The sequence below is a fragment of the Aspergillus brunneoviolaceus genome (genome assembly GCF_003184695.1).
Source record: "Aspergillus brunneoviolaceus CBS 621.78 unplaced genomic scaffold BO95scaffold_32, whole genome shotgun sequence".
Classification (NCBI taxonomy): Eukaryota; Fungi; Ascomycota; class Eurotiomycetes; order Eurotiales; family Aspergillaceae; genus Aspergillus; species Aspergillus brunneoviolaceus.
This window is the reverse complement of record NW_020290762.1, coordinates 335,693-360,516: the sequence shown is the minus strand read 5'-3', so window position 1 is coordinate 360,516 and position 24,824 is coordinate 335,693. Positions and strand designations below refer to the sequence as shown.

Below are 24,824 nucleotides of genomic sequence, written 5' to 3'. Positions count from 1 at the left end.
TTAATTAATATTTATATTTATTTTTTAATTTAAAAAATAAATTAGTAAAGATCGGAGCAGTTATTTTTAAACTTATTAAAATCAAATAAATATTTAAAAAAAATAAAAGATTTAAAATTAATTAATATAATTATTTTTATTAAACTAACTGCAGTATTCTTAATAATAAATATAGATTTTAAAATTTATACTATAATATTTACTATAAAAATAGTAATCTAAATAGTTCTAATATATTTATTTAAAATTTGATTTTTTTAAAAAAACTATTTTATAGATAATAATAATATTGATAAATTTTTAAATTATAAATATTTTTCAATTAAAATTATTTAACTTAAAAGATTAGAAGTATTTTTTAAATAGTTAATTTATTTTAGATTTTTATAATATAAATATAGATTTGGTTATAGTGATAGAACTATTTTTTAGAATATTTTTTAATATATTAAATAAATTTTTTAAAAATATTAGATATTACTAGAAATTATAAAATTACTAATGTTTTATTAAAACTATTATTTTTAAAAATATAAATTATATGATATTAAAAAGTAGACTAATATCTATCTTTAATCTAGTTAAATAATAAAAATAATAGTTCTAGCTACATAATTTTTATAACTAGTTTTCTAAATTTTTCATTAGCTATTAGATTAGATTGTTTTTAATTTTATAAGTAAAATATAGCTTACAAAACTATAAATAGAATTAAAAATAAATAAATAATTAAGAAGATTACAGGTTATATATAAAATAGTTAGAAAAAACAGTCAGATTATTAGAATAAAATAGATTAAATAGATCAAACAGATAAAATAGATATTTTAAGTCTGTACTGTAACAATTTATTAAAAATTAAAAAACTTAATTATTTGATTTATTGGTTTTTAGTAAAAAAATAAAATATTTATAAAGTTAATATAAACTAATATTATTAAAAGTCTAACTATTTGGTAATAAATTAATATACTAATTAAATAAAAAAAGATCTTAATATTATATCTTTATATAAACTTTATTTTTAAAAATTAAGTATAATAATAATACTATACCACCTATATTTATATACTTAATTAAAATTATTTATTTTTAATATTCTGGCTGTATAAAAAATAATTTATTTATATAATTAGATTATATAATTATATAAACTATAGCTACTATTTCTATAATAAAATTAGTTTTATTAAAATTTTATATATTTTAAATAAGAATATTATATTTTTTAGTAGTTTTAATATAATTAAACTATTTAATTAAAAACTTTAGATTTTTATGTTTTATATATTAAATATAATATTTTTATAAAAATTAATTTTTTAATTTTGGAGTATATTTAATAAAGTTATATATTTATTTTTTATTTATAAAAGTTATAAAATTTAAATCTTATTTTTGCAGAACAATTATTATTATATTCTAAATATATAACAGCCGGAAATAAAGTCTATACTTTATAAATAAAAAAATCTAATTTTTTAAAGTCTTTTTTTAAAATAAATCAATTCTATAAAATTAATATATCTATTTAATTTAATATTAACTTCTTACAGATATTTTTATAAAATTAAAATATAAAATATTAAATATATATATTACTTCTACTATAAGAAGAACTTTATTTTTTTAGATAGCCTTAATAATAAGATAGATTCAGTTCTTTTATTTTACTAAATAATTTAATAATTAAGATATATTTAGTAGAATTATTATTAGTTAAATTATTTTATATTAAAGAATGCAAGACTGATGTGCGTGGATGGCGGATGGCTTATCATAGCGGGTGGCTTACTAATTATATTAACTAACTGTTTTAGAATAACTAACTACCTTCGATAGTTAACTAACGAACTACTACAAGCTAATCATGTGACTACATTGAAAGAAAGACCATTATCTATTATCCATCCACCTTTGAATGGTTGCCACCACCTCTCGACCGACCTCGCCATCCACAGACGATCCTTTTGACATCTTGCCAAGCCCATCTCTGCCCTTGTCCCTTTAATATTCAGACCGAAGTACTCTTTGAAATTTGGTTTAATTTGATTCTTCTGTGAATTAGGTCTTCGGCCTGTTCTTTGTGCGCATGCTTCCTTTCGCGACCGGACAGTCACCCAGGAGTCTTGCTGCGCGAGTATATTAGGGTCCTTCTCTCTTCCTCATCCTCTTGTCTATATGCACTCGTGAGCCCATAATTTATCGATCTTCTACAACCCTATCGTTATCGCTCCACGACCGAGGTTATCCTACTAAATCTGTCGTCATTGCAGGTTAGAGGGAAGCTCAATTAGCTCAGGTTTGGACTAGCAAAGCCCTCAAAACATTTATTCAAATTCTCTCTCGACCCTCGCAGAATTGCTTGCATCATCCTTGTATTCGTCACAATCGTCAGACTTGTCTGTATACAGTCATTCGTGACCACCCAGCTTAGAAGAGAAGTCCTCATTACATATTCGAGCAACGCCTTCGAGCAAGGGTAGTCCTTCGGTCTCTGAACTTGAATGCAAGAGACTGTTTGCAAGTCAATCTGTTATTTGTGATCTGCAAGCCCTCCCGTTCGTTGCTGTTACCAATTGTCTACCTTGTTCTCCCGTGTATCTTTTGTGAAAGTGGCATTCTCCTTTTGATCTAATTACATTGACAACGCAATCATTGGACTTCCAATTGAATAAAATGTCATCATCTGTTCATTTCAAGTTCAAGTCCCAAAAAGAACCCTCCCGGGTAACTTTCGATGGCACCGGTATATCCGTCTTCGAGCTGAAACGAGAGATTATCAATCAAAGTAGGTTGGGGGATGGAACCGATTTTGAGCTCTCTGTCTACAATGAGGATACTGGAGAAGGTTAGTCAGTTTCTACGATCTGTTTCCCAAGAGGCCGACTCTCCACTTTGCTCACGAGCATTCAAATAAGGAGTCGAAATGTAATCGACATTTGCTAACAAAGATCCCGAGCAGAATACGATGACGACACCAACATCATACCGCGATCGACTTCAGTCATAGCTCGGAGGTTGCCAGCATCAAGGCCAGGGAAAGGCGGCGCCGCCCGGTATGTGTCCGGGAAAATGCCAGTCAATGCGCGCAGCACTCCTCGTAATGACCAATTTTCATCAATTCGAACTTCTCTCAATAGTCAACCCGTCAGCAACGGCGTTCTCGAACTCAATAATGCCCAGACTGAAGAGGAAAAGATTAATGCCCTTTTCAATCTGCAGGCGCATCAATGGAAAGAGCAACAGCAAGAAATGGCGAAGTGAGTACAAAATCCCGGTGTTTGCCAGATCTTTTATCATAACAACACAATCTTCTAATATCCTACAGCGCCACACCCGTCCCTTTCGGTCGTGGGAGGGGTAAGATCGTGCCTGGGAATTCCCAAGAGCGTCCTATGCCCCCGGGGTATATCTGTTACCGCTGTCGCGAGAAGGGTGAGTTCTTGCATGTGTCAAGCTCTATGGAGAAGCCTCGCTGACCAAATGTGTAGGACATTTCATACATGAGTGCCCTACGAATAACGACCCCAAATTTGACGGTAAATACAGAGTGAAACGCTCCACCGGAATACCGCGGTCACTTCAAACCAAAGTAGACAAGCCCGAGAACCTCACTATGGATGGCTCGAATGAAGATTCAAGAAATACCGGCGTTATGGTCAACGCTGATGGCGATTTTGTCATTGCGAAACCAGATAAGGCCGCCTGGGAGCTTTATCAAGAAAAAGCCAAAGCTTCTGCTGCCGCCGCCGCCGAAGCTGCTGCGGCAGAACACAGCAAAGAACTTCAAGCACGTGGCCTAGAATGTCCAATAGACAGAAGAATGTTTCTGGAGCCCACCAAAACCCCATGCTGCCAGAAAACATATTGCAACGACTGCATCGCGAACGCATTGATTGAGAGTGACTTCGTTTGTCCTGGATGTGGAACAGAGGGCGTTCTTCTTGATAATCTGTCAGTCGACGATGACGCCATTGCCAGAATTAAAGAATACGAAACCGAGAAGACAGATCAGAAGAAAGAAAAAGAAAAGCAGCCAGTGGAGCAAGAGGCTCAAGCAATCAGTAAAGCATCTGGTTCAGGCCAAATCTCCGTGGCAGCGAAAGAGGTCTCACCTGCCCTAGCCCCGTCAACTGCGCCAACGGCCTCGAAAAAGAGGCCTGCGGATGGTGAGCCTATCAGCACTGCCTCCGAAGGTCTTAGCCCAAGCTCTCTTTCGAAGAAACAGAAAAAGAGTGACTCTCACGGCAAATCTTCTGTCGAGGTGCAGGCCTCGCAGGCTAAAGATTCACCCAATGGCTTCCAGCAGCCACCTTTTGCTCAGCAAATGAATTTTGGAGGAATTGGATTCGCGCAAACCCAAGGAATGCCTGCGATACCATTTCCTGCTCCTGGGTTTGCTTCTGAAGGGGCCGGTTTCTTGAATTATATGGGCATTCCTGCGGCCAATGGGTTTCCACCGAACATCAACCAGCCTTGGAACCCGATGAATGGTGCGAGTTTCAACCAACTCCCTGGTGTAATGTATGGTGATCAAATGGGTGGCTATAGCGCAAGTATGTTTGGCAATGCGGCCGACTCGAGTTTTAGCATGTTTCCTATGTCACAGATGAATGGGCCAGTCCAGCCAAGTACCGACTTCTCGCAGGGCCTAGAAATTGGCCAATTCTCAAACCAGCAGCGAACCGCTTTTAGTACTCCTTTTGCCAGAGAAGAAGACACTGCATATTTTCGTCAGCCTGTTAACCCGCAACGACACCAGGCAAGACATCGAAGGACGAGACCGAGCGATTACCGGGAACTCTGAGAATATTTCCTGGTGTTGGCCATAGCTCTGTGAAAACCCTGCCTTCAGCGCTGGCATCCTCGTATCTCTTTCAGACTCCGATCCCTTGCTTAGATCACAACTTCACGGGAGTTTTTGTTCTACCATTCTTTCTAATTCTCACGGTGCATGATATGTGTACTATTAACCAGCATCAATCCAGTTAATTTTTTGCGTATATGGATGAACTTCCCTTGTCAATCAAGCCCTTTATGCCGGCCTTATGGATGCTCTTATTCCCATCTTGGCGATGACCAGACTTGTGACCCCTAAACTATGTAATAGAGTATTGAGTATAAACACCCTGCGATCCGGAGTAGAAGTCCGTGTATGTCTCCCTCTTACCGATACCTATCGCCGGGAGATCGGCAGAGTGGGGTTTGATATCCCATCAGCCCCGAGGTCATATGATACGAGTATGAGTACGTACTTCCGCGCGTATCAGAGTGGACGGATCCACTCGCAGCCCCCTTCTGTGATCTATCACTTCTCCAACCCGTCAGGCCGTTGATTACAAAAACCTGCCACCTAACATCGTCATCCTATCGAGTTGCAACACCTCTCCCAAAGATCTTCACTCTTGTTATTCCTTTCGACGGTCCATTGTCATCGAAGAATCCGGTGACTCAAGAAGTCTTTTTACTAAGCCTACAACATTCATAACCCCTCCTAAGCGTACAATCAGTCCCTAGTTTCTCTCCTTCGTCAAGTTCCCACTATGGCCAAATCATCAAACGATATCAGTAGTAGTGGTAGTCAGCTGCAACGGTGCTCTGAGAGAACCCGTCGGGTCAGCGTTCTTGCAAGCTGTTACAGTGTGAATACTATCACCTCCGCAGTTACTGGGTTCCACTACTGCACTACTATGGGCACCGGTAAGATACTCTTTCCCAAGGAAGGTGCCTGCTCCATCCACAGATGCTAATGTAGCACGGTACGCAGGAGCACAGTGGTATCCCTGAGGTCCCCTCAGGGTTTAAGCCGCCTTCACGTCCTCCCCTTGACTTGTCCATCATTCCCGGCATGGGAATCAGCTGGCCAGGGAACAACTTATTGGAGCATAAAGGGGAGGCAACGCATGCTATTCCGGAAGAGTGTGAGAGGCTCTTCTGCGAGCACCTGTCTGTGATATTCCTTGGTGAGAGGAGATTTACTGAGCAGGAGCCGCCTGGGATGGGTGCGTATCAAAGCCAGCCAGAAATTGTCGAGGGCATGCACACGCCGATCCAGCACTGGCTCGAAGTTCTGGATTACACAAATGACGTTACTTATCGAGGGTTTGTGACTATCACGAGTGATGGCCAACCAACCATATTCGTGTTTTTCTCTGACCAAACTTTGGGCCACGGCCTCAAGACTGGGTATGTGATCTCAAATCTGGTCGGGCCTTCATAAACCAGCACATTCATCATTCGTGCTTACTAATCTTGACCTCATCTAGTTTGGTGGCATTATTCGAGCTTGCAAGTATTAGTGCATTCCAATGCTTGCAAATTGTTGCTTGTATCCCGCGTTCGCACAATGCGGTCGAGCTCGAAATCGTAAGGAACCTTGGGTGGTGTGGTTTTAATCTAACTACCCTGCAACAATGGAGTGTTGAAAATGACCTCAATCATACATTGAGCGACAAGTGGCTCTTCTTAAGCGCCGAGGTATAATCAAAGGGACATGTCCGCTTTCTTTAGAAGTCCGAGTCTTATGATACTATGGCTACTCGTGTAGTGGTGATTTCCTCTGGTGCAGCAACCTATTTGTCTACTTTGCGTCGAGCAACACTCCTAAGGTTCCTGTTTCCTAACATGTCTTAGTAATCTGAAATATCCGGCACCACCTGATGATGCTTGTTGGCCTACTTTTAGAAGCAATTCGAATCATTGTAGGCTCAATTGTACTCCCGGGGCTCTTACGTGCAATGGTGTGTTCGGTGGTTCCAATTGTCGCATATCGGCTCTCCTACGATACATGCCTGTAATGAATCACCCTTATCACGGAAATGGCCGATGTTGCGGGCGCCAAGGGACAAATGGCGGATCACGCGGAGATGACCTCAGGACTACCTATGCTATAGTTAGCATTAGCTATGAGGTAGTCAAATTCCAGAAGATATATTCTTCCAATCACCCACTGGTCCTTTTGAGTGGAGGTTATCTGATGATACTTCTGTTGACCATACCTGCAATACAGTTGTGGTAAACGCTCCGATGTTTCCTAAGTTTCTACTTCGTCCAGGTATCTTGCGCCCCAGGCAGGTTGCAACCCAGGGACCGTCCTCTGGACCAGACCCAATACCTTGTTTAGAGGAGACGAGCAACGACACCAATAAATTCTTGATGGGCCATGTGTCCTGTATCCGTTGCTCTCATTGCGCGGCCGATTTATGCTTGACATCGCAAATTATCAGCAAAGGCTTCACTGGCCGTCATGGCCGCGCGTTGCTTGTGTCTGCACGAATCATTGCCAGTGCGGTTTCTATTAGTCCATCTTCCGCAGCGACAGATTGTCTCCCAAATACCATTGTGCAAAAACCCATACCTCGACGATTAGTGACCGGTGCGCACATGGTAAGCGATCTAAATTGTGCCCTCTGTGGAACTGTACTCGGCTGGAAATATGTCTCCGCAGAGGAGGAATCACAACGCTACAAGGTCGGCAAGTTCATACTAGAGACCGAGAAAATTACAACGTCACCATTCTGGGAGTCTGCACCGAAGGCCAATCTGCTTCTCGATCCTGAAACCTCATGCTCTGAAGAACACCGGGAAAGCTTGTCGGAAGACGTTATAGAATTCGACAGCCAGGATGAGGATGAATGCGAAGATCTCTTCGCCGCAATCTGGAGTCCTGGTCTAGCTATGCGCCGCAGAAGTCGCAAAATGGAACATTATCTTTCTAGGTTCAGACACAACCCATCATGATCAACCTCATCAACCTCAAAAGATTTATCGACCTGGGAACAAATGTGAATCCAACCAGTTTCCAAGCCAGACAACCCGCAAGAGCGACTGTATCTTGTCAGTCTTCAACTTCGTCCGGGTGTTGCACTTGCCGACCAGCTTTTGCAGTTCTACAGGGCGCAGCGTTTATCATCACTGGTTGGGCTTTCCACCCAATGAGTACGATTTTATCTTGTATTTTCATGCACAATGTCCTTAATCAACCGGGTATCATAATTCACTATCAACGAGACTTGGCGTCAAATTCACGTTGAGAGCTTGCATTATTGTGAGAGGTGGAGGGCGGAGCCCGTAGATACGGGCGAAATGCACGTGAGTTGAAGGAGTTCACCAGCTATTATATCGTATCCTTGAGGTCGGTCGTTCGGGCTCTTTTTGGTTCGGAGTCTTGGGTCTTATCTCCAACCATACGCCTTTTAGTCGACTCCCCAGTTTGGGGCCGAGAGGCGCTAGTCGGCTTTCGTTTCACAAATGCAGATAAGTCATTTGCATTTTCGGTGACTGCGTCAAGTCGAGCCTTTCGTTCAGAAACAGGTTGTCCTACAATTTGACCCAGGATGCCTCTAAGCATGGTGTCTTCCACATCGCTAGCTTTCAAGGATGAGGCGACAGGGCGTTGGAGGTCGACGAGCTGTCAAATAGATGTGAGGGTCGAGGCTCCCAACAAAAACAGAAATGCAAGGCGGGGGCTTACCCTTTGCTCCATGTCGGAAATAATATCCTTCACATTAGCTATCTTTCTTTTCATGGCGATGGCCTTATCTTCATCCGGTGAGTCATTCATATCCAATTTCGCTTGTTCCTGGGCCATTCTGACTCGACAGCTTTCAATAGCGTGCTCCATTTGTATAATAGCCTCTTTTCCCATGTCCTCATCGACCTTACCATCTTCAGTTTGGGCATCGTCGTTAGCTTTGCTCACCGATGCGAATTCGAGGGCGAGGGAAAGCTTGTAATGGCATTCGGCAACGGAGGGGTCTTCCATGGGGAACAGCGACTGTCTTAAACTTAAAGCTGTCCTCAAATCTGCCACTGCATCCGCAAACCTTTCAGCTTCGAGTGAGATCTCAGCTTGTAGGTCATACGTATCAGCAAGTCGTTCTTTGAGTTGCTTGAGGCTTGAGGGTGCCTTCGCAGATTTCCCTTTCCCGGCATCCTCCTCCAATGCGTTTAGCTTCTTCTGGTACAGTATACGCGCCAGATCGAGAACCTCATAGGCATTGGCAAAGTCATCCTCCTCCTCTTCGACAAGTGGGGGATCATCTTCGTCTTCAGTATCGGAATCGTCGAAATTCTCGTCGCCTGTAAATTGAAAGTATGGTTTGCTCGTATCATCGGTCGGCTTGGCCTTGACTTCAGATCTTGGTTCTGCAGACTGCGCCTGGACGATGGCATCTTGAATGACACTCTCTGCTGTCGGTGTTGGATTGTTGGATTGAGAAGGGGGCTCGGTGGCCACCTTTGATCCAAGAACATCGCTCTTACTAACAGCAACGTTATAAAGGGCTTTCCCGTAAGCGAAGAGAAGATCAGCATTGTCGAGTGCTAGTTCGCCATTCAGTTTCGCCTGAAGCTCCGTAGCCTCGGAATAAAGCTCCGCGGCCGCGCTGTAATCTTTGATTGCGTCTTTCGCTGCAGCTTGACTGATAAGATTGTCTAAGGACGCCCGGTCATCACCGTCGCAATCTCCTCGGGGTGGGGCGACACCCAAGTCATTTGTTTCCGCCATGTTAGCTATCTGAAAGGAATTGACTATAGGTATAGATATGATTGCAGCTCTAGTCAGCAGTGCGAAGGGAAAATCATCAGAGACATCGGATGGACAACCCATACAGAACTCAATCGGGATGCAGGATGCGATGAACTGCGCAGGGCGACTCGAGTCACAAGGAGGGCGATAAACCAGTGAGCAAAGGACCGGGAAGGGAAATAGTTATAAGTTATCAAGTTGACTAGGGCGACTCGCCTAAGCATATAGGTCAGCGTCAAGTGGTTTATGACTAGTTTTCCGACAGAGAAATAAAAGACCTCCCGCGATTACTTATCGCGGGAAGGCGCGTGCGCCGCGCGACAACCTCGCGTCCCGCTCGGGCAAGAGAGCTAGCTATCGGATTCGGTACTGAATTATCTCCACTCGCGACCATTGTGAGGACTCACATAAGACAACAACGAATCAGGGGGTATTCTAGGCATATCACGCTTTTGCTCACGAGGGTCAATCGCGATCACCCTACCGAAAGAACAGGTTGAGTTGTCTCTTGGTCTTATTGTTGCAACCGAAAGGCAGTTACCAACACTTCTTTCCCAACGCCAAGATTTATCTCGAGCCTCAAGCATGGATCTGGATCCGGTCCCTTCATCGTCGCCTGGATTTGGCACTCCTGCGCACCCTTTTCGAAAGACCACACCCAATCACGCTCCCACGCGAACCTCGATCCTTCCCATTCTACTTCCACCCTCTACTCTTCGTCCTGTGGCCTTTCGGACTTTTACGCGGAAGCACAACCTCACGATCTCATCGTCTGCTCTCCAGACCTTAGCAAATTTCGTGGGAAGGAACTGTGGCTCGGGATGGCGGGAAGATGGCCTTGCTGAACGTGTGCTGGATGAAGTTGCCAAGAGCTGGAGGAAAGCCGGAGGTGGTGTGATTGTTGATGAAGGTAAAGGGGCCTCATTGAAGGCTATCTTGCAAGTCCTGGAGGGTAATTTGACTGGAGGGAGAATGGTCGCGGGGAAGAATACATCGGCACATGAGGCCACCTCAAGCCGAAGTCCAAGCTTGAACAGCAGGAATTTAATTTCGGAGACTGTTCTTGCAGCAAACACCCTTGAAGGCGGAAAGTCCGAAGAGGCTGACTTGGCTCTACATCCAAGGCAATGGTTGAGGATTATTGAGGCATTTGATATTCCACGCTTAACATATCATGGGGATATGAAGTATTTCGAGATTACTAAATCAAAGCCCTCACTATTTCCGTCGCCGTCTCATAAAACTGCCTTTTTCAGAGACCGCTACAACATCGTTCACCAACGGCTCCTTCGGAACGAGTCATTTCAAACATCAGCAGGGTTGTCTAATCAGTCGATATCACAGCGAACATCATTAACCGGCTACAAACTGACGCCGGTCGCAAATCTGCTGGGAAGAAGCGGGACTTCCCACCTAATCCTTGGCTTACTCTCAGTGTCACCCACGGGGGAGCTCTCTCTAAGTGACCAAACCGGAAGTATTGTTCTTGATCTGAGTCATGGGCGAATTGTCCCGGAAGATGGTTCTTGGCTTGCCCCTGGCATGTTTGCTCTTGTAGATGGGGTCTACGAAGAGGAAGCACATGTTAAGGGATCTTCACTCGGTGGTAATTCTGGCGTTGGTGGAGCCATCGGAGGGAAATTCATAGGCCTTTCTATTTGTGGGCCTCCATGTGAGCGCCGCGACATCACCTTGGGAACAAGCAACCGACAACGCAATAGTGAAATCAGCTCAAGCGGAGGTCTGGGCTGGGTAGACTTCCTAGGGGTTGGGAGTGAGCGGGCACAAGGCCCACGCATGAGACAGATCCAGTCTCAATATTTAGAGAATGTTCACGACAATGCTGAAGATGGTCGCCGACTCAAGATGGCGATCATGAGTGAGGTCAACCTTGACGACATGGGAACTTTGGATGCCTTGAAAAAGGTTTTTGGCTACTACAGCAGCCTTAATGTGGTCGAACTTCCGGTAGCATTCGTCCTTATCGGAAATTTTGTGCAAAAAGCAATAATCAACAGCAGTGGTCAGGCAGGCAGTATCGAGTACAAAGAATACTTTGATGCATTATCCTTGACACTCTCTGAGTTCCCCCTGCTGCTACAGCATTCGACCTTCGTTTTCGTCCCAGGTGACAATGATCCATGGTCGTCAGCTTTTTCAGCTGGTGCTGCTTCCACAGTACCGCGCCATGCTATTCCCGAGTTGTTCACTACCAGGGTGAGACGTGCGTTTGCCGCAGCAAATTCACATGTGGATCGCTCCAAGACGTCTGAGCCGCCTGGCGAAGCAGTATGGACTTCTAATCCTGCGCGTTTGACACTGTTCGGACCTCTCCATGACATCGCCATATTTCGAGATGACATATCGAGTAGGCTTCGACGCAGCGCAATCAAGGTCGGCCCAGGCGACATGACTGACACCAATGGGAACAGTGGCTTGAAAGTCGAAGATCAGCCAGCTCCTCAAGCTCAATACACGTCTACTGATGCCAATGCAATGCCTTCTGCAACTTCGATTGCTCGAAAGCTTGTGAAGACCACCCTAGATCAAGGAAACCTGTCGCCTTTCCCACTCTCTCTGCGACCCGTTCTCTGGGACTATGCTTCTTCACTTCAGCTATATCCACTGCCAACCGCGCTGATCTTGGCTGACTCAGAATCTGTTCCATTTTGCATGACGTACGAAGGCTGCCATGTCATGAACCCAGGAAGGGTTGTTTCAGCAAGTGGTCTTACTTGCGTTCAATGGATAGAATATGACGCTCTCAAAAATCGGGGACGGGTTAGAGAAGAGCGTTACTAGTCATCTTTTCGCTAGAGCACAAATGCGACACCTGAGCGACTTATAAATCTGGGAGTGATACTCTAGCCACCGAATTACTATTAGTCCGGTTAGGATGTCACCAGGCAATAGAATTTTCCCGAGACCAATGAGACAGGAGAACATTCCTTGTCGGATAAGGCAATGACGCGATGTGGGCTCACCTTCACTTCCATTTATCACATCATCCTTGGAGACCAATGTTGAATTCTGCTGAAGTCTCACGCTGTAGCATACTCATCGGACTTAACCCGCATTGGAAGCATAAACCTGGGGTTAAGTACCACAAAATTCCAAGAGGAATGTGGAAGCGAATAAGCAAGATACAGCATACGAGATTCACAAATAGAAGCACAATCCATAAAGGTACTTCGAGGCATTTATATATGAAGTGGACTGATAAAAATATGGACATGTGCAAATATGGGTTCCATTTCAGAAGCCTCTATTCTAGTCGATCATGATGACATCTGCAGTGTTTGAAGCAACACTGGCAGAGTGTTGAGTTGTCCTTTCCTGCAAATGAGCGGGACGTGACGAATCCTGGCGTACTGGTTTCGTTGCTACTCCCGAGGCAACCGCGCTGAGCGCCGTAGCTTGCGTGGGCGTGATGGTCGATAATTCCCTGGTACCAGCTTTATTCAAAGAAGGATTGGGAACGGAGGCAGCAATGCATCTGTGAAGTTCCCACAAAAGATTCCCAACCCGGTCAACTTGTGCAATTACACCATTTCCAAGCCCTCTCCAGCCATCGCCTTTGGAATCATACAGAGACTGCTGTACCTTGGACATAGAATTGACCTGGTCGGAACTAGACTCGGAGCTGTTCACGTTTCTGAGCACCCACACTAGGCGGTTCGAACGTATCCTGGCAACCAATCGAAAGTGCAAATTTGCATCAGGATAGTGAATAGCATACGTCATGGCGTTGCGCACCGTCGCCTGCACCTTTAAGGACTCGTTGCGAGAAGTGTTATCCATTATATGATCCAAAGCTCGCATTAAAGGTAATGTGCTTGTCAGGAGTTCAGCAATGGACTCCATGCTAGCCTCAGCTGGAGTACGATTCAGGCTAGATGCAAGAGATCCCTGGATTCGACGATGGGGGTTTGTGGAGTCAAATCTTATGCCGAGCTGCAAGCGGAAGATCGAATCAGACCTGGTCGCAAGCTCGGCCGCATCGGCCTCTGAAAGAGGGGGGTTTCTTTTGATGTCAACCTCCAGCCTGGCAGCTAAGTCCCTTTCAGGTCCATAGGTGAAGGAGATGCCAGACAGCGATATTGACGTGACCTCTATCTTCTTCCGTTGCAAGGTATCTAAAATAGACAACACACATTCGAGTCTCTGTAGATCTTCAACGAGACCAATGATGACTGGTCGACCTGTTGGCGCAAGTAGACGAATTGCAAAGCCGTTATGGCTCTCTTGAAACACTAAAGAGCGGTCCCACTTGGATATGAGAGCACTGAAAGCTTTCACAGGAATATTTAATCTTCCGTAGGCCCCAATTATGGCGAGATTTGCCTGTGAATCAATACCAAGGAATGTAAGACGAATGGTTTCTCTGATGAAACCTTTCTGCCTTATTCCTGCAGGCAGAACTAAGCGTAAGGCGTTGGGAAGCTTGGCAGGTTCATATCGAAGTGAAATGTCTGGAATCTGGAAGCCAGCCTCGATTCTCAGCTTGTGCGCAGGAGGACATGATTGGATTGCGTCTAGGTCGGCCAGATAACGGGAGTTGGCATATATTGTAAGAATTCCTGATAGACTGTGCACAAGATTCGCAAAGGACATATAACTCTTTTCAAGCCGAGATGAGATGAAAGTGTTGCTGACGACCTGAGCCAAACGAAAAGCGGGCCGGCTGCCGACATTCACATCGTATGCTGAATGTCTTTTGGCTACGACCCCCGGTCGAAGCTGAACAAGCCACCAGTTATCACCATCCATGCTGCTCGTTGCTGCTACAATCCAGTTTCGCTCCCAAGATTTGTGGCTGAAGAAGGAGAAGCGCAGAACGTTCAATGGAAAGACTCTGCGAACGTCTATATTCAATATCCTTGGGTTTATCACGTCGAAGCCTAGCATTTGCAAATAGCATTCGACTTCTTCTATAGCTGCAATGCACCGGAGGCGTGCAACACGGGTGACAATGTCATCGACAGCAGGTTTTTCTGCTAGCCGATCGTTGTCAGGCCGCTCCAAGATATTGGGCGTAGTGGAAAAGACGTTCGCTCCTGACATCGGCTCCACAGAAACCCTGAGGTATCTGGTTCCCGTGAGTTGAACATCGAGTAGGCAGTTACCGGGCTCAGTGGTTGTGAGCTGGGCTCGTAAGGACAACGTGCTGGTTGAATACAGTAAGCTTTGACTTATGCTGTGATAGGCCGAGGAGACGGTATGAGATACGTGCAAGGCGATAACACTTCGAAGTAACCGTTCCATAGAAATGTTCGTCGTGTCAAAATCAATCAACCCAGAATTGACTTCTTCTCCATCTTTTATCCAGCGCAACCCTAGGTAGGGCGGCAAAGGGCTCCCGTGAATAGATCCGCGACGGCCGCTATTGATCCCGATTTCTAACCAGCTCTTGCTACCAGGCTTCCGTGCCCAATAGTGGACAACAACCGTTCGATGTAGCAGCTCGATGCGCAATACATCAGCCCAGAGTCCCCTTGCCATGTCGGTGGCTTGTTTAAAGAGGACATTGATCTTGTTCGTAAGAACCAGATTGTGTAATAGATCGAAGCAGCCAGGCAAGCCGCGAGTCTGAAGTACATCATTGACTTTGGACTCAAGCTCGTTAAAGATTCGACCTTTGGGGATTGGTGACGATGGATGGAAGAGGAAGCGAATGTCGACGAAAAAAAATTGTGACAACCCACTTCCTTCTCCAATGGACAGGTCAAGCTCAAATTCAGTAGGTACGATAAAAGTGACTCGACCGTCATGAATGCTGTAAGTTTGAAAGGAAGGAGGAAGCTCATCATGCAGTGCAAGTCGGGTACATAGTAATCTGTTGATTTTTTGTAGCTTCCTGAGAGCTCTTCTCGGCGTTGAGAGCTTGGGAGGCTTGTAACCGAGCTGGCACACCGCATGTTAGATTGGGGCATTAGTTTCAGGCACAAGTAACTTACGGTAAGCATGGACGCCACTCTTCCCTTGGATAATACCTCTAGGGACGTCCTGATATCCGGATTGGCCACCTGGGCTCGAACGAGGTCTTTCTTCATCTCTCCAATCCATTGTAGCGCTCCTGTGTATGCTTGGTGACGTGTACGTATAAAATTCTGGATGTCGATCAGCTTGCTGACATCTGCAGCTTGTCGACCCCATTGAGAGAGAACGAGAAGCTTGATAAAATCGGCACGTTTAGCGTGAGCGAATTCGAGCACACGGAGCTTCTTCTGTATATTCTCAGACGACTGGTTCCCCGGTGGCTTTCCCGCGATGGGGACTGATGCATATCCTAGGTCATTGGGAGCCACCTGGATTTCTGCGAGTTCCGTGATCAAATCAAGTAGATCGTTCCAGCATTGTTGAGCTGATCTATTGAGTAAGATCGAAAAGGGAAAGAATCCTTGCGTCACATGTGGTAGCTCTGGTAGTTCTCTCGTTTTTGCTAACACGGGTGTGATGGTCGATGCGTCCGTGCGATAAGCGGAACCCTTCTCCAGGCCGGCTGCGTAGAGAGAGCCGTTTTGAACAACAGCAGAGCCTTTCATTGGCGCCTTCTCCCCGGCAGAACAAGATACACCATTCTGCGAGTCAGTGGGTGATCCCTTCATCTGTCCGCCGATATTGGCAGTGTCCATGACTACGCCCGGCATGTTCCAGAAGACATAAGCCGGATCTCAGTCGCTCTAAGCCCTCCCCTTCTCACCCTCTGCACGAGAAAAGGGGAGTAATCTGATGTAGGACTGTGCCTCTTCAAAGCAGCCAAAGCTGATGCAAGAAGGGATGCAGAATTGCGGAACACGGATGGATGGCCACAAGTCAAACCGGAGGTCTGGTATATAGCCTACATATGAGTATCACCATCGACCGAAGCAAAGATGTTGAATGTATCGCAATGGATATATAATCTGTAGCTTCGTAGAATCGCAAGCCAACGTAGGCGCAGGTGGACTCGGTGCTTGGGCCGCGAGCTTATTCCATCCAAACAAGGAGAATCGAATGCTCAAAGAGTGGATCTTTTCAATGGTTGGCTGATATTACCAGCTATTATGTGGTGTTTTTAAAGGTAGTGGTTTTCGCAACGGAATCGGTGTCCAAGATTGTGAGGAGCAACTGCGACACAAGCACTGGCTGATCGATTCACGATAAAAATGGCGTATAGAACGGAGACCGAATTATCGATCTGGGAGCGGGGAGGGGGAGATTTGCGTATGAGACAGTACGAGTTGATAACCTATGGCAAGATTAAAGCATATTTTGTATATCAAAACTGCGGTGGACTGGGACACTCCAGTCAGAGGATTGATATTCCGGTAAGAAAACAAGGCAAAGTGATTGATAAATGAAGCCGGCGCGATGCGCTGCAAATGCACGAGCCCAGGTCCAGCCTCAGTTGGCTCAGCGGTCGCCGGAGCTACGTAATCCCATAGATCCCAGCAACTTTTCCCCAAGCAGGACTAGTGTACTACTATGGTATACTCAGCGCCCCGTACACCAGTGCTCTCCTTATATTGTTGCGGAGCGCGTGTCGGTTGCAGCAGTACTGCTGGTTTTGCACTTTGACTATCAGACAGACAATTTCCCTCCCTATGCTATCTCTGTAATCTGGAGACTTCGTCTGCTGCCGCAGTAAAAAGACTACTACATTATTGTATATCATGAGCCTATAACACCCCCGTCATTCTCCTTTGGCTACGTTTGAGATTCCCTCATACCTCTGAGAGCTTCAACTTGGATCACAGTAGGCACAGCGCGATATCGATTCGAACGCGGGTGATCAACAAAGAGATCATTCGACCTGTTTTGTCTGGACTAGCTGCTGCGAGTGATCATCCATCGCGGTCTGCTCTGCTCAGTGTTAACGAGAATACAGAGACTGTATTGGCTCGTGACAAAGTGAAATAACTCCTGTTATCTTTATCTGCTACATACGCTGCTTCTGGAGACGTCTCGGGCCATCATGCAGGGTTATCATGTGGGTAGGAGTGATCCTCCCCAGTACCCCGGTGAAGATACACGGCCTACGAGTAAGAAAGAGCTTGCTGGCTGGTACAGCTATGGTTGGGCTGCAGAGGTTTTCGCTGTATGTGCCATGGGTATGTTTTGAACCGAGGCATTATTGAAAAGTTGCATATCCTGATTGATGGTTCTTTCAAAGGGTCGTTCCTCCCCATTACTTTGGAGCAAATGGCTAGGGAACGTGGTGTCCTTCTATCGGACCAGACAATCCCATGTAGTGCAAGTTGGAATCACCCACAAAACCAAGCACAATCGGCCCTTGTATATGTGCAACCTGGGGCAGCCACTGTAGCTCAATGCGTGGTTAATATTCTAGGATTACAAGTGAACACTGCAAGCTTCGCTATGTATACTTTCTCGGTGAGTGTCTTTGTTCAGGCTATCTTCATTGTGTCTATGTCGGGCGCCGCAGACCATGGAAATCATCGCAAGATGCTTCTAGTGCTTTTTGCTTTGGCCGGCTCCGTTGCCACAATGCTCTTCCTTGCGATATCGCCGCGAGTTTACATCCTGGGTGCGCTGTCTGCGATTGTAGCCAATACCTGCTTTGGGGCCTCTTTCGTGCTTCTCAATTCGTTCCTGCCTTTGTTAGTCCGCCACCACTCTTCCTTGCTCAAAAGAGATGCGGCTAGTCCTTTCAGGCCAATCGCCCCAAACGGTAGCTACACCGACATCCAGGTCCCAGCATCTGGCCCCCCGCATGAAGTTCGGGAGACAACACCGCTGGTTCAATCCAGTCGGTTGCATCATCTAGCAGATCGCAAACTGGTCTCTATAAAGAATAACCAGGAACTCGAGCTGTCCTCCAAAATCTCTTCTTATGGGATCGGCATTGGCTATATTGGCGCGGTGATATTACAAGGAATATGCATCGCCGTGGTCTTTGCGACTAGGCAAACTACTTTCTCGCTGCGTCTTGTTCTCTTTCTGATCGGACTCTGGTGGTTGCTCTTCACGATTCCTGCTGCGATATGGCTGCGTTCCCGACCAGGACCACCTCTATCCCATGTCTTGCACAGCAAGAACCATCGCGCGTGGGGTGGCTATGTTGCATATGCCTGGAAGTCTCTCCTCCGGACAGCAATGCGTACTCGGCATCTGAAAGATATTCTATTGTTTCTTGCTTCGTGGTTTCTTCTAAGTGACGGGATCGCAACAGTGAGTGGGACGGCCGTGCTATTCGCTAAAACCCAACTCGGTATGCAGCCTGCTGCATTGGGCCTGATCAACGTGGTTGCAATGATAGCAGGTGTATTCGGTGCATTCTCTTGGGGCTATATTGCGCGGTTCTTTGGCCTGTGTGCATCACAAATCATCATTCTATGCATTCTGCTGCTTGAGATTGTGCCGCTCTATGGACTTCTAGGATTCATTCCAGCCGTTAAGGAATTGGGCTTCTTGGGTCTTCAACAACCATGGGAGATGTATGTGCTGGCCATAGTCTACGGGCTTGTCATGGGAGGATTGTCTTCCTATTGCCGAAGTTTCTTCGGGCAATTGATTCCTCCAGGCTACGAAGCGGCTTTCTACGCGCTTTATGCCATCACCGACAAAGGATCCAGCATCTTTGGCCCGATGGTTGTTGGACTCGTTACGGATCGATATGGTGACATAAGACCCGCATTCGTCTTTCTTGCCATACTGATCTTGTTTCCATTGCCTCTTATGTTGCTTGTCGACGTTGACCGTGGGAAACGAGATGCTCTGGCACTCGCGACTGGATTGGAAGGTGAAATGGGGATACAGTCGCTCGGTTCTAGAACGAATTTACACGTCTCCACTCACAGTGAACGACCAGTCATGCAAAGTGAGTGAGCCATGGAGGGTGGAACAGTGTCTTTCGTAGCAGCATTGGGATAGTTGTGTATTCCATCTTGTCTCCTTGTCCCCTCCGCTTCCTTGTGCCTGAATAGTTAGTCTTGAGTATGATCTCTCTCTTTTTTCTTTTTTGGTGTGGGCTAGAGCCCCTTGTCGAAAGCTCGATATAGGTTCTCCAGACACGTCGATTCTGTCCCAATAAGAACGTACCTCTGCACAAGTAAAGATAAGGTTGCATCACACAGTGTGTTGGATTGATGTCTTCTGCTGGGCTCTTGTTACAAAATCGACGTACCGTTCCAACTTGGGAATAGATGGAGAGCACCGCATCGGCGGCATGTTGCTAAGGGGCTAATCGCCCTGTATGTAGGTGTACTGAACAGTACCCTGACTTTTTCCGACCGAAGTTACGTGTACCTACGAGTACTCCGTAGTTACCATTCCGTTGCAATATTACTTGCAATGCCGCAAAATGCCTACTATACAATTCAGGTACCACTAGCTTGGTCCCTTGCTGTGTTAAGCGGGGCCGTTTGAACCAGTCAGCATCCTCAAGCGGCAACTTACTGCAGAAAGAACAGACTGTCCTTAACTCCGTTCCCCCATACTTCACAAACACTATTTAAGTCTTTAAATACCTAGCACTCATTATCCACCCTGTACACTGTCAACTTCCTTCCTTTCCAGTCGCCAGGCCGAGACAGCCTAGCACCTTCAGTCTTCCATTGGAGCCCGGCGTCGTCGCCCACATTAGCTGGATTATAGGAAGGCTTTCCGTTTCTGACTTCACCCGAGCTTCATACTACCGCCAGCCATCTCAGCCAACATGCGATCTCTCGCCCCCTTGGCTCTCAGCCTCCTCGGCGCATCAAGCGTAGTGTACGCTGCGGACGCTGCGGATGCCGAGTCTGATGTCATCTCACTGAACACGGACACGTTCGAAAGCTTCATGACGGAACATGATCTGGTGCTTGCAGAATTCTTTGCGCCCTGGTGTGGCCACTGCAAAGCTCTCGCTCCCAAGTATGAGGAAGCAGCTGCAGAGTTGAAGGCAAAGGATATTCCTTTGGTAAAGATCGACTGCACTGTAGAGGAGGATCTGTGTCGGAGTCAGGGCGTTGAGGGCTACCCGACTTTGAAGATCTTCCGTGGACCCGACTCGAGCAAGCCTTACCAAGGTGCGCGTCAAGCAGAATCGTGAGTTCACCTCAGTACTTCCCTGTCATCATTCTTCTCCGTTATCTTGAGAGTGAGGGAAATAACAGATCCTTACTTACCTTCAACCTATCAGCATTGTGTCCTATATGATCAAGCAATCTCTTCCTGCCGTGTCACCTGTTGATGGTGAGAATCTTGAAGAGATCAAGACTATGGACAAAATCGTCGTCATCGGTTACATTGATTCTGAAGATAAAACGACACATGACGCATTCGAGGCCTTTGCCGAATCCCAGAGGGATAATTACCTCTTCGCGGAAGCAAGTGACCCTGCCATCGCCAAGGTGGAGGGTGTCGAACAGCCGGCTTTTGTTCTCTACAAGGACTTCGATGAGAAAAAGACAGTTTTTGATGGCGAGATTGACCAACAGGCTCTGCTCGGCTGGGTAAAGACCGCTAGCACTCCCCTTGTGGGCGAAATCGGACCCGAGACCTACTCTGGATACATCACAGTAAGTGGATTGCCCGAAAGTTCCAGTCAATCCAAAGCCTGCTCTCTCAAAGGTGGGCTTGTGTGTCCCGTCCCACTGATCAATATTCTCGAAGGCCGGCGTTCCCCTCGCATACATTTTCGCCGAAACCAAGGAAGAGCGGGAACAGTTGACGGAGGATTTCAAGCCGATCGCGGAGAAGCACAGAGGCTCTATCAACATCGCTACTATTGATGCCAAGATGTTCGGTGCGCATGCAGGAAACCTCAATCTCGATCCCCAGAACTTCCCTGCCTTTGCCATTCAAGATCCTGCGAAGAATGCCAAGTACCCGTATGACCAGTCCAAGGAACTCAAGGTGGAAGATTTGGAGATCTTTATTCAAGATGTTCTTCATGGCAAGATCGAGCCTAGCATCAAGTCAGAGCCTATCCCGGAGACTCAGGATGGCCCAGTGACCGTTGTTGTGGCACACTCTTATAAGGAGCTTGTTGTTGATAACGACAAGGACGTTCTTCTAGAGTTTTATGCGCCATGGTGCGGGCACTGCAAAGCGTATGTTATCTCCTACTTTGTTTCCATATTTGCCAAGCGGACACAACTGACCAGATTCGACAGTCTTGCTCCGAAGTACGATGAGCTTGCTAGTCTTTATGTCAACAACCCTGAACTTGCGGCCAAGGTTACTGTCGCCAAAATTGATGCGACAGCCAACGATGTCCCTGACCCTATCACTGGTTTCCCGACAATCAGACTGTACCCAGCCGGCGCCAAGGATTCTCCAATTGAGTATGAAGGGTCCCGCACAGTTGAGGACCTCGCCAACTTCATTTTTGAGAATGGTAAGCACAAGGTTGATGCCCATGCTAAGCCTGAGGAGCAGCAGGGAGATGCGGACGTCACCACTCCCCCTGTTGCAGCTCCCACTGAAGACGAGGCCCCGGAAGTTGCCGAAGAAGAAGCGGTGGAGCATGATGAACTCTAATCGTTTTGGAAGCTCCCGGTCCCTCTAATGAATTGTATCTTATTATTCTCAATCTAGCCTGTTACTCTCCGTTTCCGCTCTAGCTTATATCTCTTTTCTCACATACGTATCTGACAAGGTTGATCTGGCGTCTTTTCCTAACCGCCAGACCAAGGAAGTCTGGTATGCAAGGCCTATGGGACACAGGACTTTCACATTTTACATGTCTCGGTGTATGGGGCTCATATTTTGAGGGCAGGTATACATTAGTACGTACGTAGCTGGGAGTCAAACCAGTCTATCATTGATTTCCTCTTGATTTCAATTTCCGACCCCGTCTCGGAACGACGTAACCTAATCCTAGAGCTACCCTAGGGGATAAGTTCAATAATCAGCACATTGAAGCATCTACGCACGTGCCCCTGGTGCCATATGACCGCAAATGCGTGCCTTAGAATCACACGAATTGTTGTATCGCGACCCCACATTTTATCAACTGTCACCCTGAAATTATCAATTCAATGATGGCGAGTACTTATGAATAACCTGTAACTCTTACTTAGGTATCCGGGCCAATAAAGCATAAGAGGTATAGAATGCGTCGTTCTTCCTGACGCTCAAGTGGTTGAGTCTGCTGCCGCCAGTACCTCCAATGCATCTAAATCCTCATCGAACTCATCGGCATTTTCGGTCGGGATGGGGGTTTTCGAGTCATGATGAGACACTTGCTCGTAATGAGCATTGGGTAATTTCACCGCTAGATCCTCACAACCATTTGCCTCATGTGGAGCAGGGCCTTGAATATTGGTGAGGGGATTGTTTGTCTTATTCTTGGAGCTTAGACTCCAGTCGATGATCTCGCCTGGGCCATACCGATCGGATAGCCAATCGTTGCATTTCTTGAAATGTTGGTTGGTGAACTGTAGCCACGAAAATAATCAGCAAGGCATTCTGCGCCTGTATGTCCGAAATGCTGACTCACAAAGCCTCTAGATGCGCTTAACGGACTTGGATGAACTGATTGCAAGACGCAGTGCTTCTCTCTATTGATGCCTGTCACCCGTTTCCCGGCCGGCGTCCCCCATGCTAAGAACACAACGCCACGAGTACGAACCCGGGCCACCAAGTCGATGACTTTCTGAGTGAATTGTTCCCAACCTTTGTTCGAGTGACTGGCAGCCTGATGTGCGCGGACAGTCAAGCATGTATTGAGAAGAAGTACTCCCCGTTCAGCCCAAGGAGTCAAAAGGCCGCCTTTGTTCGGTGGTCGCTGGAAGGAAGGGTAGTCATTCTTGATCCCCGTATAGATGTTGACGAGGGATGGGGGAGCTGGTGTTGGCGGGCGGACGGAAAAAGCCAAACCATGAGCTTGGTTATGATTGTGATAGGGGTCCTGCCCGATCACTACTGCTTTGACCTTGTGCAGAGGGGTATGGCGGGACCTAAACTGTATTAGTTGGAAAATGCTATTTGACATCTGAGGCTTAAACCACACCAAGAGTAAATTTCCTCTTCTGGGGGGAAAATCTTAGCTCCCGATCGCTTTTCCTTCTGCAGAAAGCGCTTCAAAGCTAGGAATTCCGGCTTCAATACCTCGTCCTTGAGTTGTGCCAACCAACTCTCATCTAGAGTATCAATTTCAAGTTGAAGGAGCTCTCTCTGCTCGGGGTTTAATGACGCCACCCATTTCTGCTTATCGAAGTTGGACGAGGCCCTGGTCGGTGGCATAGTTTCGACCAAGACTGAGGGCTTTGGAACACTGAAGAAAGAAGTTATGCTACCGTTGACCCTGGACTTCTTTCGATCTGCGGCTGGGTCTTTCAGATGATCCGCATCTCGTTTCGTACCCGCCTGACCGGCCATACTGCAATTGGGTTTGCGTGTTCACAGAGAGCGAGTAGACCCCGAAGATAGTATGTGGTAGGGAGAGGGTGAATGACCAATGGTCGATGGCAACGGCAATGGCAAGGAGATCCAGATAGGAGGGTTGAAACGAGAGAGAATGGAGCTAGCTCAGGGGGCACTTGTGGCATCACCAGCTTTTACGCATTAAATGGGGCGAATAGATTGGCAAGGGCTGGGATAATAGCAGTATAAATGTGATGCTTTCATGATCAGCTGCAGACCGAGCATAATTAACAACAACTCCGAGGAAACAAGCACGCGTCGTGGTCGCGCGCGAGTTTCACGCGTCCTCGAAAATGAAACACCAGCCGAGTCGGGCTGACTGACGTTTGACCGTTCGGGTTGGACTTAGCCTTGCAGGAGAATGAATTGCTATTGACACCAGCAGTAATTTCAGCACTAGACCGGAAGCCAATGTGGTAAGTACTATGTATACCCGTGACTATATCTATTTCAAATAACTTGATACTCATCCTTGAAAATTCATCTGTTGGAAACATGTTAACTTAAAGGACTGCTACTGCTACTAGAGTGAGTAGATTTTTCTCTCTTCTTAACAGAATAGGTACAATTTAGTAGTTAGTTACTGGAGTAAGGTTATAAGTTAATGGTTGTTCTATGGATTTGTTCTGCACTGCATATAACATCATATAAATTACAGTATTGGGTGTATGTCAACTTTAAACCTAGACTAACATTTGCACAGTGATGTCTGTAGGTTTTCTCCCCCCCTGTTGACTCCGTGTGTTGTTCTGCCTAGATACACCGCCTAGCGGGACCATCTTCTTCTTCTTTCTTCTTGTATCTAGCCTAGTTAGTTTTCTTAATAATAGGAATAAATTAATTATGAGAGAGCGCAGCTTTTATAATAATAGTATATTTTAAATTATGTCTTTAGATTAGAGTGGATTAACCTGACCGTTATACCTTAATCTTAACC

General features: G+C 46.0%; 9 protein-coding genes across 9 annotated transcripts; 6 read left to right on the top strand and 3 right to left on the bottom strand.

The window, feature by feature from the left end:
* The first annotated feature begins 2,415 nt into the window (after positions 1-2,415).
* On the top strand, positions 2,416-4,931 carry BO95DRAFT_128632 (cleavage polyadenylation factor subunit MPE1). The gene is made up of 4 exons (XM_025580494.1): positions 2,416-2,851; positions 2,966-3,263; positions 3,332-3,438; positions 3,495-4,931. The coding sequence occupies exons 1-4, from the start codon at positions 2,680-2,682 to the stop codon at positions 4,808-4,810; spliced, it is 1,893 nt and encodes a 630-aa protein (XP_025442500.1). The 5' UTR covers positions 2,416-2,679; the 3' UTR covers positions 4,811-4,931.
* Positions 4,932-5,546: 615 nt separating this feature from the next.
* BO95DRAFT_362634 (ornithine decarboxylase antizyme) lies at positions 5,547-6,486 on the top strand (the record flags this gene model as incomplete). The annotated part of the gene is given in 4 exon segments (XM_025582586.1): positions 5,547-5,727; positions 5,747-5,754; positions 5,771-6,189; positions 6,270-6,486. The coding sequence occupies 4 exon segments, from the start codon at positions 5,547-5,549 to the stop codon at positions 6,484-6,486; spliced, it is 825 nt and encodes a 274-aa protein (XP_025442499.1).
* Positions 6,487-6,626: 140 nt separating this feature from the next.
* On the top strand, positions 6,627-8,145 carry BO95DRAFT_128624 (yippee/mis18 family protein). The gene has a single exon (XM_025580493.1). The coding sequence runs from the start codon at positions 7,030-7,032 to the stop codon at positions 7,741-7,743; it is 714 nt and encodes a 237-aa protein (XP_025442498.1). The 5' UTR covers positions 6,627-7,029; the 3' UTR covers positions 7,744-8,145.
* BO95DRAFT_442663 (SHNi-TPR domain-containing protein) lies at positions 7,731-9,744 on the bottom strand. Its single transcript, XM_025586481.1, has 3 exons — positions 9,616-9,744; positions 8,477-9,534; positions 7,731-8,413 (listed from the first exon to the last, which is right to left on the bottom strand). Exons 2-3 carry the CDS (start codon positions 9,509-9,511, stop codon positions 8,120-8,122), a joined length of 1,329 nt encoding a protein of 442 aa, XP_025442497.1. The 5' UTR covers positions 9,512-9,534; positions 9,616-9,744; the 3' UTR covers positions 7,731-8,119.
* A 109-nt stretch (positions 9,745-9,853) lies between these two features.
* On the top strand, positions 9,854-12,634 carry BO95DRAFT_514320 (DNA polymerase epsilon noncatalytic subunit). Its single transcript, XM_025591668.1, has one exon. It carries the CDS (start codon positions 10,118-10,120, stop codon positions 12,332-12,334), a length of 2,217 nt encoding a protein of 738 aa, XP_025442496.1. The 5' UTR covers positions 9,854-10,117; the 3' UTR covers positions 12,335-12,634.
* A 168-nt stretch (positions 12,635-12,802) lies between these two features.
* On the bottom strand, positions 12,803-16,182 carry BO95DRAFT_431746 (mediator of RNA polymerase II transcription subunit 14; the record flags this gene model as incomplete). The annotated part of the gene is made up of 2 exons (XM_025585023.1): positions 12,803-15,436; positions 15,490-16,182. 2 exons carry the CDS (start codon positions 16,180-16,182, stop codon positions 12,803-12,805), a joined length of 3,327 nt encoding a protein of 1,108 aa, XP_025442495.1.
* Positions 16,183-17,226: 1,044 nt separating this feature from the next.
* On the top strand, positions 17,227-19,587 carry BO95DRAFT_413311 (MFS transporter). Its single transcript, XM_025584276.1, has 2 exons — positions 17,227-17,625; positions 17,688-19,587. The coding sequence occupies exons 1-2, from the start codon at positions 17,490-17,492 to the stop codon at positions 19,361-19,363; spliced, it is 1,812 nt and encodes a 603-aa protein (XP_025442494.1). The 5' UTR covers positions 17,227-17,489; the 3' UTR covers positions 19,364-19,587.
* A 374-nt stretch (positions 19,588-19,961) lies between these two features.
* Positions 19,962-22,123, top strand: pdiA (protein disulfide isomerase PDI1). The gene is made up of 4 exons (XM_025586480.1): positions 19,962-20,563; positions 20,658-21,036; positions 21,131-21,570; positions 21,634-22,123. The coding sequence occupies exons 1-4, from the start codon at positions 20,193-20,195 to the stop codon at positions 21,998-22,000; spliced, it is 1,557 nt and encodes a 518-aa protein (XP_025442493.1). The 5' UTR covers positions 19,962-20,192; the 3' UTR covers positions 22,001-22,123.
* Positions 22,124-22,291: 168 nt separating this feature from the next.
* Positions 22,292-24,238, bottom strand: BO95DRAFT_442660 (uracil-DNA glycosylase). Its single transcript, XM_025586479.1, has 3 exons — positions 23,475-24,238; positions 22,962-23,421; positions 22,292-22,899 (listed from the first exon to the last, which is right to left on the bottom strand). Exons 1-3 carry the CDS (start codon positions 23,840-23,842, stop codon positions 22,597-22,599), a joined length of 1,131 nt encoding a protein of 376 aa, XP_025442492.1. The 5' UTR covers positions 23,843-24,238; the 3' UTR covers positions 22,292-22,596.
* Positions 24,239-24,824: the final 586 nt, after the last annotated feature.